Source organism: Mesoplodon bidens, assembly GCF_964165515.1.
Source record: "Mesoplodon bidens genome assembly, chromosome: 2".
NCBI classification, from domain to species: Eukaryota; Metazoa; Chordata; class Mammalia; order Artiodactyla; family Ziphiidae; genus Mesoplodon; species Mesoplodon bidens.
In genome coordinates this window covers 179,733,170-179,754,656 of record NC_138177.1, presented here as the reverse complement: position 1 = coordinate 179,754,656, position 21,487 = coordinate 179,733,170, and the positions used below count along the sequence as shown (strand labels likewise).

General features: G+C 48.7%; 1 protein-coding gene and 1 long non-coding RNA gene across 9 annotated transcripts in view; both read left to right on the top strand.

Annotated features, from left to right (window-relative positions):
- The window catches only part of PIK3CD (phosphatidylinositol-4,5-bisphosphate 3-kinase catalytic subunit delta), a 49,840-nt gene that overhangs the window by 16,199 nt on the left and 12,154 nt on the right, over nucleotides 1-21,487 (top strand). For 4 of the 8 annotated variants that reach the window (XM_081226062.1, XM_081226069.1, XM_081226068.1 and 1 more), the window contains exons 2-3: nucleotides 5,961-6,079; nucleotides 19,509-19,681. In XM_081226062.1, the coding sequence (XP_081082188.1) occupies nucleotides 19,541-19,681 (141 nt within the window). In that variant the 5' untranslated portion in view covers nucleotides 5,961-6,079; nucleotides 19,509-19,540. Of the gene's footprint in view, nucleotides 1-4,034; nucleotides 4,189-5,960; nucleotides 6,080-19,508; nucleotides 19,682-21,487 lie in introns of those variants that run through there. The other 4 variants (XM_081226065.1, XM_081226063.1, XM_081226064.1 and 1 more) reach the window with 4 other exon arrangements.
- Nucleotides 10,276-11,831, top strand: LOC308611889. Its single transcript, XR_014015041.1, has 2 exons — nucleotides 10,276-10,598; nucleotides 11,720-11,831. It is a non-coding gene; the product is annotated as an uncharacterized lncRNA (long non-coding RNA).

Below are 21,487 nucleotides of genomic sequence, written 5' to 3'. Positions count from 1 at the left end.
AATGCTATAGAGAAAGAAAAATGGTTTTCCCTCTACCCTTCTAAGTTCTTGGCTGAGGCCTCCCCACACCTGCCCTGTAATAAAAAGACAGATTAACAGGAGAATAACAAATTTAAACACATACATATGTATGGAAGCCCCCCAAAGATATGAGACTCAAAAGAAGTCACCAGAGCAGAAAGCTTTTGTATCTTTTAGACAAACAATTAATTTGTGAAGAATTGACAAGACAAGGGGTTCGGGCTAGGGGTAGTAAGATGGTGAAGAAGTTAACAAGGTCTGGGACTTCCCTGGTGGTGCAGTGGTTGAGAGTCTGCCTGCCAATGCAGGGGACACCGGTTCGAGCCCTGGTCTGGGAAGATCCCACGTGCCGCGGCGCAACTGAGCCTGTGAGCCACAACTACTGAACCTGTGCTCTAGAGCCCGTGAGCCACAACTATTGAAGCCTACGTGCCTAGAGCCCGTGCTCCACAAGAGAAGCCACCGCAATGAGAAGCCCGCGCACCGCAAGGAAGAGTAGCCCCTGCTCGCTGCAACTAGAGAAAGCCCTGAGAGCAGCAACGAAGACCCAACGCAGCCAAAAATAAATAAATAAATAAATAAATCTAAAAAAAAAAAAAAAAGAAAGTTAACCAGGTTTGTTTGCACAGCCTCCTTGGCCCTAAACTCCCTGTCTCTGGTGGTTAGGGATGCCTTCTACCTCCTGGAACAGGGAAGATCCCTTTCACATGGGAGATTTACTTCCTGCTTTTAGGGGATAAAGAAGGTTCAGAGTGTCCTTTGTGCACTGGCTGTTTATCAACTCCTTTTAATTCAAAATAATCAATATGCCAAAGTGGCGTATTTAGGGTCGACACATTCTGACCCCCTGCAATGCTGAGTGCCAGGTTTGAACAGGAAGAGCCAAGCAGAATTCCAGGAAGGTTGGAGCCTGGGATATCGGTGGGCAGCAGAGAGAAGCTGACATTTCATCACAGCAAGCTCACGTGGAAGTATCAGGATGGGGAGAAGAAGGAGTGCCTCATGGAGCAGATCAACTCCCCTATTTTTTTTTTTTTTTGCGGTACGCGGGCCTCTCACTGTTGTGGCCTCTCCCGTTGCGGAGCACAGGCTCCGGACGCGCAAGCTCAGCGGCCATGGCTCACGGGCCCAGCCGCTCCGCGGCATGTGGGATCCTCCCGCACCGGGGCACGAACCCACGTCCCCTGCATCGGCAGGCGGACTCTCAACCACTGCGCCACCAGGGAAGCCCCTCAACTCCCCTCTTACAGGTCTGTTGAATGTACCAAGCGTTCTCATGGGTGCGAGCAGAGGCTCTTCGGATTTCTTGCCTCAAGCTCGGGAGCTTATAAAGAGGATCCACTCCTTCTGGCAGTCGCTAGTAGAGGACTGGGAATCGAATTTCCCTATTCTTTCTAACAATGGTGAAACGAATTTATTTATCCACTAAACTAATTTCTTTATACCCTCACTAGTATTTCAAAAAGGACTTAAGATCCCTTAGCTTGGAGCGAGGAGATCAGGAGACTTTGATTTTTCTTCCCTCTCTGCCAGGTTGCTGCATCTCTTTGTGTCTCTTTCCCATCTGTGAGAGCCAACACTTCTGAGTGGTTAGTATACACACCGGGCACTGTTATAGAGACTTTCCATGTGTCTGTATTAGTTCACTTAATTCTCTCCCAAACAACTGATTACATTATGTATCTTTTGGGAATTTGTCAGTGCAGTTCCAGTACATCTGTGAATACACGCAGGATGACTTCTGTGGCTTTTGCCATTTCAAAGAATCTTGGGTTTTTCTCTTGGCTCCAGAGGAAAATAATACCCCAATTTGAACAGTGCTAATGGGGACCTTGTCTTTGAGCTTGACTTTCAACCAGACCCAGGCTGGAGAGAAAGGAAGTCTTCAGGATAGGGGGCCTGGGGCCGCCTATGGAGATGGGAACAGCAAAAGCCTGTCTGCCCCTTGGAAAATCTCTTTGGTGGCCCGGCCCTGTGGGGTCGTTATCCCTTCCTGGTTGGGGGTTGTTAGGGATACAACCCCTCCCCGGTCAGGATGGCAGTCAGAGAACCCCTCCCAGCCTCTGTCTGCCCATCCAAGGTACAGCTGTGACCCTGAGGCTTATTTTTCATCCTGGGAAACCCCCTTCCTGTGGGTCAAGGGCGGTCCTGCCTCCCCCCACCCCCACGAGGTACCCCTCCCTACCCGGGCTGAGTCGGGGTTCGAGCCGCCAGCGTCCCCGGGAGTGAAGGTGGAGGTGGAGGAAGACAGCCGGTGGAGCCCTAGGTTGGGTGCGGGGCGGTTCCCACCCAGTGGCGAGGCTCCGCCTTCTCCAGAGATGGTCGGCAAAGTGCACAGCCCGCTGCGCTGTGCGGGTAGAGAGTGAGATTGAGTGTGAATGCGCACGAGTGCGTCTGTGTCATTGTGTGTTTACATAGAGTAATTGTGTGTGTGTGTCTTCGGTCTCTGTGTCTGAGTACTTGTGCGGGAGTGTGTGACTTCGTGCGTCATTGTGTGTGTTGATTTACGTAACTGCCCGAGTGCGTGTGTGTGAACGTGCATGCTAGTGTATGTTTTTGTGAGTGTGTCTGTGTGTGACATCCGGGGACGGGATACGGAGGGGGATCCTCCCATCCTGAACCCCCTCTCTCTTCTCCTCGAGGTGGCCGGGGCGCCCGGAACCCCGGCCCTGACAGGGGTGCTGGGGTTGGCGACGCAGAGCTCACAGAGGGTCCCGGGACCTCCCACGGCCGGGCCGCCTGGTCTGCTCATCCCAGGCTTCTTCAACATTCCCGGGAGCTCCTGGCCGAGTTTTTCTCCTGCCCTCTTCGCAGGCTCTAGGCGACGCTGGGGCGGAGGGAGGCTCTTTGGGCTCGGATGGGCGGGCCCTGCCTTGGGCGCCTCACCTGGAACACTGGCTGGAGGCGGAGGCGGAGACGGCGGAGCAATTGGGACCACCGCGGGCTGTGCCTCAGGCCACTTTGTTCTGCCCCACGTCTGCCCCGCCCGGGTGGGACACCCTGGGGTTGCTCTGAACCTCGCACTCCCCTCCTCCTCTTGCGCTCCACTGTGACATGGGTTGAAGTCCGGCTGTGGACCCGAAAGAACATTCGAGGGGACCTGGGACTTTGCAGGGCAAGAAGGGTGTGGGCCCGGTACCGGTCCAAAGTGCTTCCAAAGCTAGCTCTGCTGCTAAGAGGCTGTGGGATTGGGTGCGGACGTGTGTGTGTCTGTGTGTGTGAGAGTTCCCTGCCCTCTGAGTTTCGGCTTCATTTACAACCCAAGGGATAACAGTACCCACTTTACAGTGTGATGCCTGGATAAGGATAAAAACTGGAGCAAAGTGCAGGGGGATGACCGCGCTATTGCACGCATGCTATGCCGGCACGCATAGTTCATTGTAATGAATAGGTGTGTCGTGAAAGTCCCGGGTTAACCCATTTATTTTCTAAATCCGACATGTGAGGGGAACTCCGACGGAGAGGGAGGCCCAGCGGCTGGGGAACAGCCCGCACACTGGATTTGAGCACAGAGCCAGGGTTGGCCAGTTTCTCGGGTGACTCCGGCTCCCCACAAGTGACACTGGTCCCTGGCCCCGCCCTTTCTGGTGATTCCCTGGGAACCCGGGAGGGGAAAGCAGTTTGGCGGACGACCGGCCCTGGCTCACGTGGCAGGTGGCATTTTCTATCCTCTGGTTACAAGGCAAAAGGGGGGCCAGGGCCAGCGTGCGCAAGCCGTCCGGGGTCCACGGGCGACTGAGGTTCCCGACTCCAGGCGCAACCCCACCCGCCAGCAGGGAGCAGCGGGGGTCCAGGAGGATTTGCAGCGGCGTCCACGAGGCGCGCAGCGGACGCCTGCTCTCCAGAGCTTCGCCTGGCTGGGGCTGTGAGAATTTGCCGACGGTGCCCGCGCCGCCGCTGGCCCCGCCCCAGCCCCGGGGACGCCCCGCCCCCTGGCCCTGCCCGCGTCCGCCCGTTGTCCGGGCCCCGCCCAGGACCGCGCCCCTCCGCGGATGCCCCGCTCACCCGCTCACCCTCTCCGCACCGCGGGCCTGCCCTCAGGCCCCCGCGGGCTCCGCGCCGCCGCCCAGAGGCTCGCGCCCTCCCGTCGCTCCGGGACCCGCCCGCCGCGTCCCTTGGGCAACCGTCTCCAGGGAGACCGGGCCCCGCCCCCGGCACCGACACCCGGTACGGAGCCCACCTGTGCGGGCGTCTGCGGGGTCCCAGTGCCCCCCCCACCTCTCACGCCCCGCCACGCCCCGCCCAGCGCCAGGCTTTGTCCGCCTGGGGAGATCCGGGGCCCGGGGGCGCGTGGGGTCTGGAGGAGGAGGCGCGTTCCCAGGGCGGACCGGACCCCGCTGGGGAGGCAGAGGCAGCGGGCCGCTCTCGCGCTGTGATTCTCTGGTGTGGGCTGGTTCATACTCTCCTTTTCTGATCTCATTGCATCACTTTTATGCCTCCCGGGGGCCGGGAATCCGGGGTGTCCCGCTACCGCCCTAGATGGGAATGAGCAGGGCCCTCAGCCGGGCTCCGGACGAGGACGCACGCCTGTTCGGGGGCAAGCTGTTTACTTGTCAGGGACCGAGCAGTTGCCGCGCGAGCCCTCCCCTCCCCCTGCCCCCGATTCGGGACCGAGCATCCTGCGCTCTGGCCATTCCTAGCGTTGCCTCCCAAAGCTTTGCCCTTGAACCCAGAGGGCTAGAGGGCGGTAGACCCAGCTCTTGAGGTCCCGGCCAGCGTGAGGGCCAGAGCAAAAGACGTCCTCCCTGGCCCCCTCTTGTGAATTCTGTCCCGGCTCCCTATTTCCTGACCTGAATTCCTAAGGACTAATTTTTCTCTTATCTTTCATTCTCTCGGCTCCATCATTCTTTTTGCTTCCTCTTTCCTCGTTTCGAAAGTGCTTTCTCTACGATCCTGTCTCATTTCCCTGTGACTGAGCTGTTGTTTTTTGTTCTCTTGTTAATTAACTCCCTTGGTCAGAATGGAAGTTATTTCTTTCTTAGCTCTTGTCGCTGACCTCCCTTTTCTCTGGTGACAGTGCTTTGGGAAGTGCCTTGCCATCCTCACCTGGATGCTAAATGGAGGGACCATCCAAGCCCATGTTCCTGGGCTCCTGCAGCAGGGTCCATGGGGTATCCTTCCAGGGATTAGGCTGGCAGCCGGGAGAATTCCAGCTTGGACCTTGGGAAATGTCTTCTTGGAATGACACCTTTTCCAACGGCTTCCTAGGACTGGGCTTTTTGTCTCATGGAGAAACCGGTGGTTCAGGTTTCCTGCTCTTCAGGAGCCCAGTGGGTTCCAGGCAGGAGAATCCTGCTGTGCAGGTAGCTGGGGGAAAGGGGCGGGGGGCAGGTCCTGCTGCTGGAACCCAGCCGCCTGGGCTTCCAGAACTCAGGTGTCTTTCTGTCTCTGGGGTCAGATTATTCCCAGGAGCCGCCCACAGTAGGGAAAGAAGCACCACAAATGCAGTGAGTGGGCCGACCCCTCCCCACACACCCTTCCTTTTCATCTCCAGCAAGCAGGGATGAATCTTCCTTTATGATGCAATTTGGGTCTTGAATGGGGACCTCAAGTTCACAGACCTGATTTTGCAGCCATTGAATGGAACTTGAACCCAGGCTTGACTCAGATCACTTACTTTGCTTTTAAAAACCAAACAAAACAACAAACAACTCTAAAAATGATCTGAGTCATCTGTACGTATATGAATTCCTGCTTCAGGCACTGGAAATGTTCCTGTGGTTTGCTTCAGTACCACCAAAGGGAGCTGGGGGTGGCATTGACACAGATGGTGAAAAAGGCCCATCAAGCACAATGTGACTGGTTTGCAAAAAGGAAACCTTGGTGAAACAGTTGCTTTTGAGCTAAAGTCCTCTAAGAGAATGCACAGAAGTTTTCTGAGACTTTCTCTTCTTAAAGATTTCTTTCTTTCTCTTTCTCTTTCTTTTCTTTTTTTTCAGACAGATAAGGAGCTCAGAGTCAGGCAAGGGCGGAATGACGCTCATTGATCCCAAAGCATCTTTAATCTGCCAGGCAGAGGGACCTTTGCTGCTGGTCTTTCTTGGAACATTCCAGAGAGGTAGGTTGGGCAAAGGAAACAAGTGTGGGGGGGGGGGGGAAGAAGAGATGTTATTTTGTAGATAGGTTAAGAATTTGAATGGAATCCACCCTCCCTGACTATCTAGCCAAAGGAGAACTTCGCTTAAGGACTAGAATGCTAAAAGGAAGAGAGTGACCCAAATTGGTGCTCAGAGCCTATGAAGGGGGATGTGAACTAGACCCCAGCCAGCTTCCCAAGAGAGGGATGCTGCTACCTGGGAAGGAAGGGATGGCTGTGCTCCCAGGAGCCCTGGAGCCCATTATTAAACTGCAGCATTTGGTATTTGACTTGCTGCGTTCATGATAGAGCTGGGCTGACCTATTTGATGAGAGAAAAATTAAAACCTTCTTCCGAAGGAAGTGGATTGGATTTTCATAACTTGATATTGCTTCTCAAGGAGTCCTTAGTTGGGGACATTCTGTTTCTCTAGAGAGCTGGCAGTCACTGTGTCAGTAAGAGGATGCTCCTTGGAACTTCTGGGACATTAGCTTGGAAGCTGAATGTAGTCCCTTCATTGTGCAAATGAAGAAATTGAGGTCAGAGACTGACACTGACCGAGCCTTGGCTGAACACCTGCCTTTGGTATCTGGGGGTAGCTGGGTATGATTAGCAAGTGTGCAGATTTGTCCCGTTTGCAAGCTGTGTGGGTACATATGTATTCTGTGGGTGCACAGCACCATCTTCCTTATACGGTTGCTCGAGCAGCTACTGTCATTTCTGATGGTTCAGGTAGGGCACGAGGTTACATGATGTCATCCTTGGAGGCTTTTCCCCGCCCCACCTCATTTTTTCTAGGTCTTCCTCGGTACTTTCCACACTTCTTTGTTAGTGTGGACCTCTTTAAAAAGATCAAAATATTAAGCAGAATTTTAACCTATAAAGCAGATTAAAAGAGTGCCACTGTGGTACAAGTAGAGACTGGCCCAGAACTCCCCCCACTGCGCACCTGTCCTACTCCTGCCACCCTCTGAAGGCCTTGGGGTGCTTCTGTGGAGCCCCAGGACTCCCTGGCACATAGGTGAAAACCATGGATTTTGTAGACCTGTGTAGAGGAATTAGTTTCTTTTTCTGCTACACACCTGTTTACACTATCTTGATTTGTGTTTCAGAAGATGCCTTTAAATAATGATTTTTAACCCTCCTACTTTTTGATTTGTAAAGGATACCTATTTACTGTCGAAAGTTTACAGAATACAAAAAAATTACAAGCATCACTCTTCTATAATCCTACCCCCCTCCCGAAAGAACCATTGTTTCCTTGTTGGAGTATCCTCCCTGGAGAGTCTTCTGTGTGTGTATCTTTGGAAACTTGATTTTTATTTCTTGGTAAATATTATCATGAACTTCCACAAAAACATAACTGAATGCATATGTTTATCTCTGCGCTGTTTCAAAAGTCCACTAAAATGAGAGTAGAGGAAGAAAAAGGTATAAATCCTTAAGAAAACAGAAAATGATGATAGAGGGGGAGGGATATGAGCAAAACTTTTGAAAGATGGGAAGCAGGTGGGTGAAAGAAAAGCAAAGCTTAGAATGTTGAATGTCCTGGCTGTGAGGGAAGCAAGCTGGCTTGTACACACGACCCACCAAAGGCTAGAGAATAGGGGCCACAGAGTGTTCCCAACGATGGGGGTGGGGAGCGGGGCTGGAAGCAGGAATATTGGTTTAAAGTGTGTGTTAGAGCCATAGACCCCTCTCTCAGTCCACGTAGCCAGGCAGCTCCCTCCTCCACCAGCAGAAGATGGCTAGTTTCCTGCAGGCAGTATTGAACCAGAGCAGCAGAAGGCAGGGGAGGCTCTATATTGAGAACTGGAAGATTCAGTGCAAGTTTGCATGCTGAATAGACAGACCCTCTCCTAGCTGGTTCCCGGAACATGGCAGCCTGGCTTCTACCCATCCTCTAGGCAGGGGCCTTGAACTTCTCTCTAAGGAACCCAACCTCATATGAAAAAATGCTACTTCTCAGTGACACCTACCAAGCAACCGGCCCTGCACAAGCACCTTTCAGTGCCTCTCTCTTAAATTTGAATGGGCAGCCTGGATCGTCACACGCCAAATGAGTCCTCTAACATGAAAGACAGAGACCCAGAAGTCATAAACATGGTTTTTTTTTTTTAAAAAAAGGCATATTTATAAAACAATAATAAGCTCTTGGATATCAAAACTAGGATAGTAGAAGTAGAAATTTCAATAGAATAGAGTTAGAAGATTGAACAATGAATTTCTAGAAAGTAAGACAGAAAGACTTGAGGGACGGAAAATAAGAAAGAGAAGATAAGAAAATTAGAGCAGTTTGGGAGGCCCAGTATCCACCTTATAGGAGCTCAAGGGAGAGAAATGGAGAAGGAAAAGTTATTAAACTCCAGGAAAAAAAAAATCTAGAACTCAAGAGTTTGCATTAAGAATCTCTGTGTAGGGCTTCCCTGGTGGCGCAGTAGTTGAGAGTCTGCCTGCCGATGCAGGGGATGTGGGTTTGTGCCCCGGTCTGGGAAGATCCCACATGCCGCAGAGCGGCGGGGCCCGTGAGCCATGGCCGTTGAGCCTGTGCTCCACAACGGGAGAGGCCACAACAGTGAGAGGCCTGCATACCGCAAAAAAAAAAAAAGAGCCTCTTTGTAGCACTCAGCCCAACGAATAATAAGATACAGTACATCAGGGACTTCCCCGCTGGTCGAGTGGTAAAGAATCTGCCTTCCAATACAGGGGACGCGGGTTCAATCCCTGGTCAGGGAACTAAGATCCCACATGCCGCGGGGCAACTAAGCACACGCACCACAACTACTGAGCCCGTGCGCTTCAACTAGAGTGCCCGCATGCTGCAACTACAGAGCCCACACGTTCTGGAGCCCACGCGCCACAACTAGAGAGAGAAAACCCACACGCTACAACTAGAGAGAAGCCCATGCACCACAATGAGGAGCCCGCGCACCGCAACAAAAAGATTCTGCGTGCCTCAATGCAGCCAAAAATAAAAATAAATAAATAAATATATTTTAAAAAGATACACTACATCAAAGTAAAAGATGTTCTGTGGGACATCAACATGAACTTCCAAAAGTCCAGAGATAGAGAGAAGTTACTAAAAGCCAGCGCAGGGAAAAGGGGCCACATATAGAAGATCAGAGCACAGAATGGCATTGGACTTTACAAAATTGACACCAGAAGCTACAAGACAGTGGAGCAACTCTTTCAAATTTCTGAGGGAAATTAATTCCCAACCCAGAATTCTGTAATCATCATTCAAGCAAAATAATAGGATGAAGACATTTTTCAGACATGTAATTTTTCAAAAACTTCACACACACACACACACCCTTTGTGTCCCTTTTCAAGGAAGCTACTAGAGGATGTGCTCTACTAAAATGAGCCAGTAAACCAAGAAAGAGGAACAAGTGGTACAATATGCAGTTGTCTCTTGTTTCTCATTTGGTTCAGCCACCAAATGACTTTCTGTATTTCAGCTGTTGTCTTACTTTGAGCCTTGGGAGTGGGGAGGGAAAAAAACACCTACCCCACCATGGGAACTGAAAAGTACTCTCTTCCAAGCCTCCCCTGCAGCCAGCACCTGTGATATGGCCTCCACTGATGAAATGTACCTATGTTATATTTTGACAGAGAAGAGAGGGATGAAACGTGTGTTGTTTCCATGGTTATGGTGGTGATAGCGGGGATGGGCTTCAAGGTTGAGTTCTTGGCACAGAAGTGGCAGGGGTACAAAGTAGCACCCAGTACTCAGTGGCAATACCAGCAATTTTGCCATCAGACATGATTCTGTATCATGGAGTCCACATAGTGTACTACAGTTATATTTCCTTTCTTGTTCAACTTTTTGTTTTTCCTGGAGTTGATAGTTGCCTCATATTTTTATTTGCTTTGTTTTCAATGTACTAATCACTAATTCTTCCTCAAACTCTCCAACAGAACTATTAAACCCCTCACAATGCAGCAAATATGTCAGACAACCTGTCAGCTCCTTCCCTGCTTAATCAGTGAGAGTCAGCTTCTTTACTTGCAACCAAGAACCCTGACTGGTGGAGAGAAGGTGAAGGGAATTCCAGTAATGATAGTGAAGAGAAGTTCCAATATCACAGTTGTGCAGCTGGTCTAGAGAGCAACCAGCCCAATTTGGAGCAAGATGGCTGAGGGCCCCAGGAGGAATCTCTAAGAAAAAAATGGAGCTGATGGATTATCTGACATATTTGCCATATTATAAGGATTTTGTAGTGTTGTTAGAGAGTTTGAGGAAGAATTACATATTCACACACAGAAAACAAAGAAAATTAAAAACAAGGCAACTGTGGGAGTAACAAAAAGTTGAACGAGAAAGGAAACCATAGTATAGTATGTGGCTTAGCTTTGAACAATATTTACATAGTTATAATAATGGAAGAACTAAAGTTTGATTCACAGAAAGTGATCACATAACTATATCCAGGAAATGGGCGAGAGGATCCATGCATGTGTGTATGTGAAGGAAAGAACAAACTCATCTTCTCAGGTAAGAAGTTAAAAGTTGAAGATCAAGAAATATCAGTGTAAACCTGTTATTTAGAAATGCAGAGATAAATACCAGAAGATACAACCGAAATTGGGGGTGGTTTGTTTGGATATGGAGGTCAAGGGACTGCTCATTTTTTGCTGCAAGCATTTTAGTTTTAATTAATTTTTAAAATTATGTGCTTGCATAACTTTCACAAATATTAAAACTTAAAAGTCATGAGTATGATGGCCACATCCACCCATAATATAGCTGTTTTCATTTTCTCTATGCTTTCTGAGATGTTTTGTCCACAAACACATGTTGCCATGATAAATATATGTGCATTATTGGTTTCATTTAAGGTGGGGGGTATTTGCAGTGCCGTGTCATTCTAATGACTACATTCACTCTTGTTGTTTGTGTTATCATTTCCTTAGACATTTCTTTATTATTTTTGATTTATGGGTTTCACAGACAATACTACAATCAATATCTTTGTGCATATAGCTTTTTCTTTTTCACTTTTGAATTGCTTCCTTAAGACAGTTTCCAGATTCCCCAAATTACCAGATATGAGACCATGGATCTTTCTCTTGATTTTGCTGTGTAGTATTGAGGGACGCTGCATGGTTGCAGGCCCAAGGCCCCCCTGGGTGCACCATGAACTGAGCATCATAGGAGATCATTGGGATAGAACTTTTGTAGGGTAGTTGGCTCATTTGTTTTTTCTGATGGCAGTAGCAGTAGTCAGTCTCTCTCTCTCTCTCTTTTTCCCATATAGAACAGAATTTCCAAAGACCTACACGTCTCCTTCTCTGATGTCTGTCTTGGTTTTCCCCCACTGAGGATTTTTTTCCTTTTTAAAATATTCAAATTAGAAGTTACTGTCCTATTGAATAATATGGACTCAAAGGAGACACATTTAAAATGGGAGAGAGTGAAAAAAAAAAAAGAAGGAAAAAAAAGGAAAAAATGAGGGAGGCAGAAGTGGGTAGACTAGGAAACCAGGGAATAAGGTAGTTCATGTCCTCAGCTTACCTTCCAAGCAGACATTGGGATGCCTTCTTCTGCACGGTGTCACATGACTTTGTTATTTTGTCCAATCCCATCCTTCACCCCTCTGACCTCTTTTTCTCCAGGTGGCAGGAGCTGGGGTGTCAGACAGCCCTCCAAACAAGCCCATCCCTCCTCTTCCTGGGATGGTCTTCAGGATGTCCTACTTGCCTGGACTAAAAAAAAAAGAAAAAGAAAGCATTTGTATCTTGGAAGAATAGCACATCTATCCTAAAACTGTACCTGTTGAGGGCCCTGGGCCATGCAGTTCCCTCTGGCCTATGGCTTCATTCTCTTCAAGAAGGTGAAGGCTGCAGGCTTCAAGGCTGGGCTGCTGGGATGCCCGTTCCTCAGCTCCTTAAGAGCAGAGGATTGGGGTGTTCGTGGCCTGTAGGGCCCAATGCCTTCCCTCATTCATCTGCTCTGCCAGCTCTGACCTGGGGCCCTGGCCTCATCGCTTTCCCCGCTCCATTCTTGCCTCCCTTCCTTCCATTTTCCTCACAGCAGCCAAAGCAGTCTTCTTCGTAAAGTGTAAAATCAGGCCGTCTCCGTCCCCTGCTTAAAACCCCCCAGTGACTTCCCACTGCAGTGGTGACAAAGCCTGGCTCCTCACCGAGGCTCCAAGGCCCTGCAGGATCAGCCACATTGTCTCTCCCCAGTCTCCCCTTCTGCTGTGACTCCCATTACCTGGTCTTCTGCCTCAGGGCCTTTGCACTTCCCGTTCCAGCTGCCTGGAACCCTATTTCATAGATCTTTCCTGGATCCTTCTCGTCATTTGGGCCTCATCTGCCATATCTCACCTGAGGACCCTTACCTGACCTGCCCTCCAAAGGAGATGCTCCCTGCAAACCTGTTTTATCACATTCTAATCCTATACTCTCTGAAATCATCTTGTTTATTCAGTTGTTTCTTATTTTTTTTTTTTTGTCTTTTCCCGTTAGACTAAAAACTCTGTAAGAGCGGGGATGGTGCCTGTCCCATTCCCTGATGGACACATAGAAGGCAATCAAATAAATATTTGCCGAATGAATGAATGAGCGAGTGAATGAATGAATAGGACTTGGGACCTTCAGCCGTCTGGGTCAAGGAAGGGCCCCTCATGCTTTTTCCTGAGGGTCTCCAGGAGGATGTGGTGGTTGAAGGATCTCCTGGCAGCCAGAGCAGGGTGGTGGTTTCTGGAAAGCTCCTTCGGGGTAAACATCCAGGAGATTCCCCAGGTGGTGGCCCCTCCAGGTAAAGCATCTTCCACTCTGCTTCTGAAGCGCTCACTTGCTCTCACTTTCCACCTAAGTTGGGCAACAGGAAAAGTGTCCATTTCATTCTCCGTGGGAGACTGACTGGAAACAACACTTGATTAGAAGGACTTTTTGAGGCTGAGAAGTCCTGAAAATAAACCCGGGTCAAGAGGCCCAGTGTGAACTCTGCTCTGTTCAGCGTGATGTGGAAGGCCGGCCCCTGTGGCCCCCTGCCCCTTGTCACGTGGCTGCTGGGCTCGCATCCTCCCAGCCTGGGTGGACGGTAGATACTTAGACTGTGTGCGTAACTACCTTCTACAACTTTCTGTGACTGAGGCTCCTTCCCTTGGGCTAACTAGGTTGTAACTTTGGGCTCTGAGATCCAGGCATTTTGTCCTCAGGTTGAGGACGTGAACATCTCTCTCTCTATGCAGGTTCATAGGAGCCGTCCAGGGGGACCTCTAGACTCTTGCTTTAGAACACCATCCGAAGGTACAGGGCATGTTTTGCCCAGGGCATCCCCTCAGGGAGGAGGATGTTTATCGCTCAGACAAGCAAGACACAACTTCCCTTCTTTTCCCACTGCCTGTCCCCTGCTGAGAGTGACTCGTGTTCCCTTGGGAAGCTGTTCCCCAGGATATGTGATTGTTCCCCAGGCACCAAAAAGCCTGTCTTTACATTGACAAAGGCTGGGCAGCATCTCCCGGTCAGTGTGTCAACCACATTTGTGACGGCCACTGGAAAGAGGCAGAAGTCTAACAGACTCGGGAGACGCCAGCTCAGAGCCCCCAAATGGTGGAGTTTCAACAGGAATGAAAGGGAGCCTTCGGCAGTCCCGAGCTTGGGACAAGCCATCAGCCAGCTGGTCTGCCAGCCCAGGGGGACTATATGGGCTGCAAGGTCACTCCTGGTCCCGAAGAAGCATTTGTGGGATTCTACATCTGGGATTCTACACCCCTTGCTTGCCCTTTTCCCTTAGAAATAACTTAGGGCCCCCTGAGGCGTTCCCTGCTGCCAGTGGGGGAGGATGGTGGCGGCAGATGTCCTTTTATCAAAATCTTTAGAGAAACTCCTCTGCCGGCCGCTCAGGACTCAGGAGGTCAGACCCCTCAGACCTTCACAGCTGAGAAACTGTTCTTCAACCTCAGGCCAGAGAAGGTGCATCTACCTGGGAATGTCTAGGAACAGCTCGCAGAGGGCTGGTGACAGAGACCCGCCCCCCCCCGCCCCCCCAGCCAGGATGACTCTGCTGCCGTGCAGCTGTTCTGTGGATTGTGCGGGCCGGAAGTGGGAAGATGAAAGGAGGAAAGCTCCTTGCCCAGTTTTCTTGACTATTTTATTAACGATTCAGATGTGGACGGACAGAGGAAGCCTCTCTCGAGATTCTGGATGACAGTGAGAAGGATTGTTCATGGTTCTTCTTTGGTCCATCCCACTTCAGCGCCTTGAGGGTGGTCGTGCCCCTTACTTACCTTCCTGGCCCCGTGGCTCCACATCTGTGTGCAGTCTACTGATCCCAAGTGATATCTCTGTGGCCCCTAAGAGCTCTCCCCTGAGCTCCAAATTGGGACGTTGCCCCTTGGCTCTCTCCGTTGGGATGTTCAGTAAGCAGCTCAGATCCAGTATGTCTGAAATGGAGCTCCTGCTGTTTCAATTCCCTGCCAATCTGTTTCTCCCTTCCACTTTCCCATCTCAGTAAATATCCACCAGCCATGCAGTCTCCCAAGCCCAAACCGGCCTGTCATCCTTGCTCCTTCCCTCACTGTCCCCCATCTGACCCCCCCACCCCGCACCGCGCACCCCGCCACCAGCTCGTAGATATACCTTGATTCCCTCCCTCTCCAGTTCCATCTCCTCCTCCTGGGTCAAGCCACAGTCATCCGTGGCACGAGCTGCCCTACGTTCTCGCCTGCGTGCTTGCAACCCTCCAGCATCATTTCAGATGCAAATAGGATCTGGTGGCTCCCTTTCCTAAAACGCTCTAGGGCTGTGCACTCACTGCATCGTTCCTAGAGTGAAAGCCAGGTGCGTCCCCTGTAAAGGCTCTGCGGGACTGGTCCCTGCTGACCCCCTCAGCCCATCTCATCCCCCACCTTCCCCTACGCTCCAGCGGCAAGGGCCCGCCGTCTGTCGGCTCAGGACGTGATGGCTCACCCTGGCCCTCTGCCCCAGTGTCCTCCCCTCAGAGGGGCCTTTCTCGGCCTCCCTATATGCAGTAGCGCCTCCTGCTGTCCTCCATCACGTGGTCACTAGACACTGTCCTTCACCGCATTGATACAGCGCGGGAACATCCCTCTCGTCTACTGTGTCTCCCCTACTCCCTTCTGGGGAGGGACCCTCTGTCTCATTCACCACTGTGTTCCCAGCGCCTCGCACGATTCCTGGCACTTAATAAATACTAGTCGAATAAACTAAAATATCTCAGGCTAAGTGATACATACCCAATGTCAAATCCAATAATACATGAGTGCTGATTATTTCCATGAGATGAAAATACCAAGAATAATTGTGAGTTCCTGCGTTTAGATTCAGGAAGTTAGTGTCCCTGTACAGACTGGGAGATCCTGGCTTACTGTGAGAAATATCTGGAGGGTTGGCAGCCAGCAAACTTGGTGATGTGGCCACCGAAGAACTTTCGGTGGGAAGGGGAGGCGGGGGAGGGGAGCCTGATACACTTTTAGGCCAAACAAATGGGAGTTTGGTGACTAGAACATTCTTCTACAGTTGGCCTGCCGGGCCCCATCTGGAGCATCTTGTTTTCCTGGAGTGCCAAACTTTGGCAAAAGAGTCTAAATCTGTTTTGTAGGGAGAACAGAGGTGTTGGGGCCACCATCCTGCAGGAGAACCATCAGATAACAACTCCATGTGCCTCTAGGTGGCAGCACAAAGGACGGGGCTGGCTCTTCGGGGTGGGCCAGTGTCCAAGGGAAGAAATTTCTAACACTAGAAGCTTCCAAAAATGGAATGTGCTGCTCTATTAATGGAGATAAATACTTTCAGCTGCAAGTGACAGAAAATCCAACTCAAACTGCTCTAAGTTAACAACAAAAAGGCGGGGCTGGGGCGGATTTTTTGGCTGATAGGACTGAAATTTCTAGGGGTAGAGTGTAGCTTCAGGCATGGCTGGATCCAGGGAGTCAAAGGCTGTCCTCAGGATCCTGCTTCACATTCCATACTGAGCTCTGCTTTCCTCCACGTTGGTCCTTTCTCAGGTTCCACCCCTCAGAGCAGCGGGTGGTCACCAGCAGCTCTTGGTAGATATTCTATCTTTTCTGTTCTCCCAGGAGAAAGTCCCCAAAGAAGTCCAGATGTCAAAACCCATGGGATTGACTAGATAGTCACATGTCCATCCTAGAATCACTGTAGCCAGAGAAGTACGGCAATTGGCTGGGGCTACATCCCGTTCCTGCTTCCAACCCAGTCCCTGTGGCCAGGGGAAATGCAGGGCTCTGATAGGCTGGGCCTGGGTCTCAGGCCACTCAGGGAGCCAGGAGAGAAGTCAACCCATCTGAGCCACTTGGACTGAGGGTGGAATGAGTTTGTGGAAGGTCCCCAGCTCCCAGATCAAGAAACCGAAAGTCACCAGCACCCCTGTGCCGCTTTCCCCCAGGGTAAACTGCCTTCCACCCGAGGTAACCCCTATCTCTTCTTCTGCCAGTGCTTGTTCTCCATATAAATGGGATCTTGAGCACATACTCTTTTGTGCCTGACCTCTTTCTCTCAGCTTTATATGTGTGAGATTCATTCATATTGTTGAATTTATAGATCATCCACTCTCACTGCTAATATAACATTCCATCGGGAGAGGAAACCACAGTTTATTTTTCCATTCTACTGCTGATGAGCACTTGGGAAGTTTGGGGACTATTATGAATAGCGATGCTATACTCTTTTATGCTTCTTCTGGCGCACCTGTGCTGGCATTTCTGGTGAGTGTATCCCTAGAAGTGGAATTAATTGCTGGGTCATAGGGCATATGTGTTCACCTTTAGTAGATACTGCTAAACAGTTTTCCAAAGTGGTTGTACCAATCCGCATTCTTGGAGCAGTTCTAAAGCCTCGGGATTAGCTGACATCTGTGTCCCATACATACTGAGAGTGACAGGTCTGGGCTTCACGGAGAGTTGGGGCTTGTTAGCAGCTGCATCCTGGGTCCTGGGCCCACAAAGAGGGAAGGAGTTCCCATCTTTCTCCTGTCCCCTCTCTGGCATTTGATTCTGTCCTGCCCACACTATCCTGAGTCTTCCCCTTTTAGGAATGAGTTTTTAACATCAAAGGGTTTCCCTGCATCCCAGATGGATGAGTGTAGTCGAAGGCTTCATTTCCACAGCGCTGAGGTAGCCCCATCCACCCCTTTGGCTAGAGTCCTGGGGAGTTCCTGCTGCATGTGCTCATCTTAGCCTCAGGACTGAGTGGCCAAAGATGCCTTCCTGAGCTTGGCCAAAGCACTGTAAATGGATTTTCCAGAACTCCTGACTGTCCTCCACATTTTGAGTCAAAAAAAAAAGCCTTTGGCCTGGCCATTCTCAGAAAGAGGAACCCAAAGTAGGATGTGGTTTTATAATCAGAGGAAGTGGATCCCAGCAGTGGTAACATGGTAGCACAGGGTGACATGCTGCCCTGCTGCTCAGAGCAGCTTCTGCATCTAACTAAGGGTGAGGCCTGGAGCCAGCTGGCAGAGCCACCAGAAGAACATCTCTCTCAAACTAAACACTTCCTTTCAACTATTTTTAAAAGTCACTTAAATCTCGGAGGATGTGGCCCTAGGGTAAGGAAGTATTTGTCTAAAGAATAAAAATGATAAAACATGAAGGAAAAAGATTTGCCTACATCAACATTCAAAACTTCTGCTCCTTAAAAAGACACATAAAAAAAGTGAAAAGATAACTCAAATCAGATATCACCAACTCACTCAAGCAACAAAAGAACTGAATCTAGAGAATGTAAGAAACCCTGCAAAGCAGTAAGAAAAAGACAGCCCCACAGAAAAAAATGGGCAAAGTTTATAAGCTGGATATTTGCAGATATTTGTAAACATTTTATGGATAATCAGAGAAATGCAAATTAAAACGAGAGCATTTTGCGCCCACCAGATTGGTAGAAATGAGTAAATTTGACAGTACCAAGTGCTGGCAAAGATGCGGAGATTAAAAAGTTAAGGATGTGGTTATATCTGTCGTAGGTTATACTTATGATCTGACAATGCCACTCTTAGGCATATACCCTCCACCTGCACTGCCCAGTATTGCAGCCACCAGCCACATGTATTTCTTGAGCACTTGAAATGTGGACAGTATGATTGAGGAATGGGATTTTTAAACATTTAATTTAATTTTAATTCATTTAAATGTAAGAATTCATACTCGATTTGGTTATTGGAAAACTTTTAAGTATATTTGGAACAACTTGAGTCTGTGAACCTACTTTTTTAACCTGTTAATTGTATGAAATCTACATAAGATGAAATACTTCTGATGAATACCTAGCGTCCGAATTGTCCTGTAAGTGTAAAATACACACCAGATTTCAAAGACTTAACACCAAAAAAATGTAAAATATCTTGTAATTTTTCTGTACTGACAACATTGAAATGACCATAGTTTGGATATATTGAATTAAATAAAATAGATTACTAACTGAATTTTATCTGTGTCTTTTTACTTTTTAAAAATGTGGCTACTGGTAACTTTGACATGACACGTGTGGCTCACATTATATTTCTCTTAGACAGTGTTCACCAAGACTCTCACTTGTACACAAGGAGATGTGTGCAAGAATATACGTTGCAGCATCATTTGTAATAACCAAAATGAGTAGACACAAACCTTGAGGTTCCTTAACAAGAGAGGGGGGTAAATAAATTGTGGTTTATTTACACAGTGAAATATCTCCGAAGAGTTAAAATGAATGAACTAGAGCTACATGTATCAGCATGGATAAATCTAGATTGCAGCGTTGAGTGGCAAAAACAAGTGCAGAAGACCCACTAATCATACAATGCTTTAAAGCATGGAAAAATATTAGGAGTTGGTTGTGGACACATTTTAGTATAATAAAAGGATAAAAACATGCATGGAAACTATAAACAACCAGAATCCAGGTGGTGGTAACCCTGAGTGGGAGAGAGACTCAAAGACCTCTTATTGTGTCTGTAACATTTTGTTACTTACCGCGCAGTGGGTTTGGCATGGCTGAGATATTTCAACAGCTTGTTTGATGGCTAAAGCCATTTTCAAGCCATTTGGTTTCTGGTCAAAAAGTTTCAAAGAACTTCAGCCTTCGATCCCTCTCCAGTCTGGGGTTGTCTGCCCAGTGATCCTGCCATTTTCCATCTTTGCTGGCTGGTGGCCATGGCCATGGTGGGTCTCCCACATGTGTGTGTTCCTGAGAAAAAATGATTTGGCATGGGTTTGTCGGTGGTTTAAACTGGGGGCACCGCCGTGAATGGTGCAGACGGAGTGCCTGCAGCTCAGCCTAGACAGTGACCTGGGCAGCAGGAGCCACAAGCCACCTCCCGGCTGGGACTCCATCCCAAGCTCCCTGCTGACAAAAGTCCTGAAATCCTGTTTTCCAAAGGATCCTATGAAAGGACTCACCCAGCACACCTTAGGGCCTCACTTTGCCTTTGCTTCCTTTTCAGGACGATTGGTATCCGAGAATTAAAAGAGCAGGATGCCCCCCGGGGTTGACTGCCCCATGGAATTCTGGACCAAGGAGGAGAATCAGAGCGTGGCCGTTGATTTCTTGCTGCCCACGGGGGTCTATCTGAACTTCCCTGTGTCCCGAAATGCCAACCTCAGCACCATCAAGAAGGTACGATCTTGACCTTAAAACTAGTTCTCAGAGCTTGGAACTCAGAGAAGCAGACAGATGGGCTCTTGCAACTCTCAGATTGGAGATCCTCAGCTATGAATTTTAAAAGATATGGTGGTGGTGGTGGGGGGGTGCTTCCCTAGTGGCACAGTGGTTAAGAATCCGCCTGCCAATGCAGGGGACGTGGGTTCGAGCCCTGGTCCAGGAAGATCCCACATGCCGTGGAGCAGCTAAGCCCGTGCGCACAACTACTGAGCCTGAGCTCTAGAGCCTGCGAGTCACAACTACTGAAGCCTGCGCACCTAGAGCCCGTGCTCCGCAACAAGAGAAGCCACCGCAATGAGAAGCATGCGCACCGCAACGAAGAGTAGCCCCCACTCGTGGCAACTAGAGAAAGCCCGCACACAGCAACGAAGACCCAACACAGCCAAAAACCTTAAAGAATAAAATATATAATAAACCAAGTAAATTAAAAAAAAAAAATATGGGAATTCCCTGGAAGTTCAGTGGTTAGGACTCCACGCTTTCACTGCCCGGGCCCCAGGTTCAAGCCCTGGTCAGGGAACTAAGATCCTGCAAGCAGCGTGGTGTGGCCAAAAAAAAAAAAAATTAAAAGATAAAAATAATGTCCAAGAATTGTTTAAAAACTCACAGTTGAAATCCACCTAGCTTTCCAAATTCAGCTCCCGCCTTTATCATGGCACGTTTACCCTCCCTAGATTCCTGTGAAAGCTTCAGGGTGCTGGTTCCCATGGTGGCCTTTCATTCTCTCCATGACTGTGCCATCACGTTTGAAACCACACCCCATCCATGGCCGCTTGAGTTTTACCGGTCTTTTGTCTTCAGAGCTGTCATCATAGTCAACATCATCTTTGGAAATGGTTTTTGGCTTTGTTGAATAATTTTCAGCGTGGATTACTGAGTCAAAGGATGAAATATCTGGATGGTATTTGGTAGATCTTGTCTTGTGACCTTTCAAAGGGCTTATCCCGCTTGCAAAGTGTGGGATTTAATGGGTCATGGCAGAGGACAAGGCCTTAGCCCTGAATTTGAAAAGCTACACTTGGAAGCAGAAAAAAAGGAGAGAAGCAATGGACCATCCTTGAGTTTTGTTTTGTTTTGTTTTGTGTTTTAATCTTCCCTTCCTGGGTGTTTCTTTAAAAATGAAATTTCTTTTTTTCCATTTCAAAAGTACTATGGACACATTGAAATTTAGGAGAATAAGAAAAAGTAGAAGGAAAAAATTACCCATGATCCAGCCATATGAGACAACCACGGTTAACACTTTGGCTGTTTCCTATTTTCTTTTCTATGTAGTGTTTTTTTTGTGATAGTTCTGATTATGAATTTTTATATCTTTTTTCTGAGTTAACATTATAACATCCTTTTCATGTTATTAACCTTGTGTAAATATCATTTTAATCTTTTTTTTTTTTGCTTACAGGGCTCTACATGCATATTATTAAAATTCCAAATACCACAGAAATATAAAACACATTGGTCTTAGCAGTCTCACCTCATATCCCAGTTCAATTGCAATTTCTTTTTTTTTTTTAAGATTTTTTTTTTTTCCTGATGTGGACCATTTTTAAAGTCTTTGTTGAATTTGTTACAGCATTGCTTCTGTTTTTATGTTTTTTGTTTTTTGGTCAAGAGGCATGTGGGATCTTAGTTCCCCGACCAGGGATCGAACCCACCCCCTGCATCAGAAGGCCAAGTGTTAACCACTGGACCGTCAGGGAAGTCCCCAGTTTCAATTTCTTAATACTTTAATTTATACCAGGGACCAGACAGTTAATATTCTAG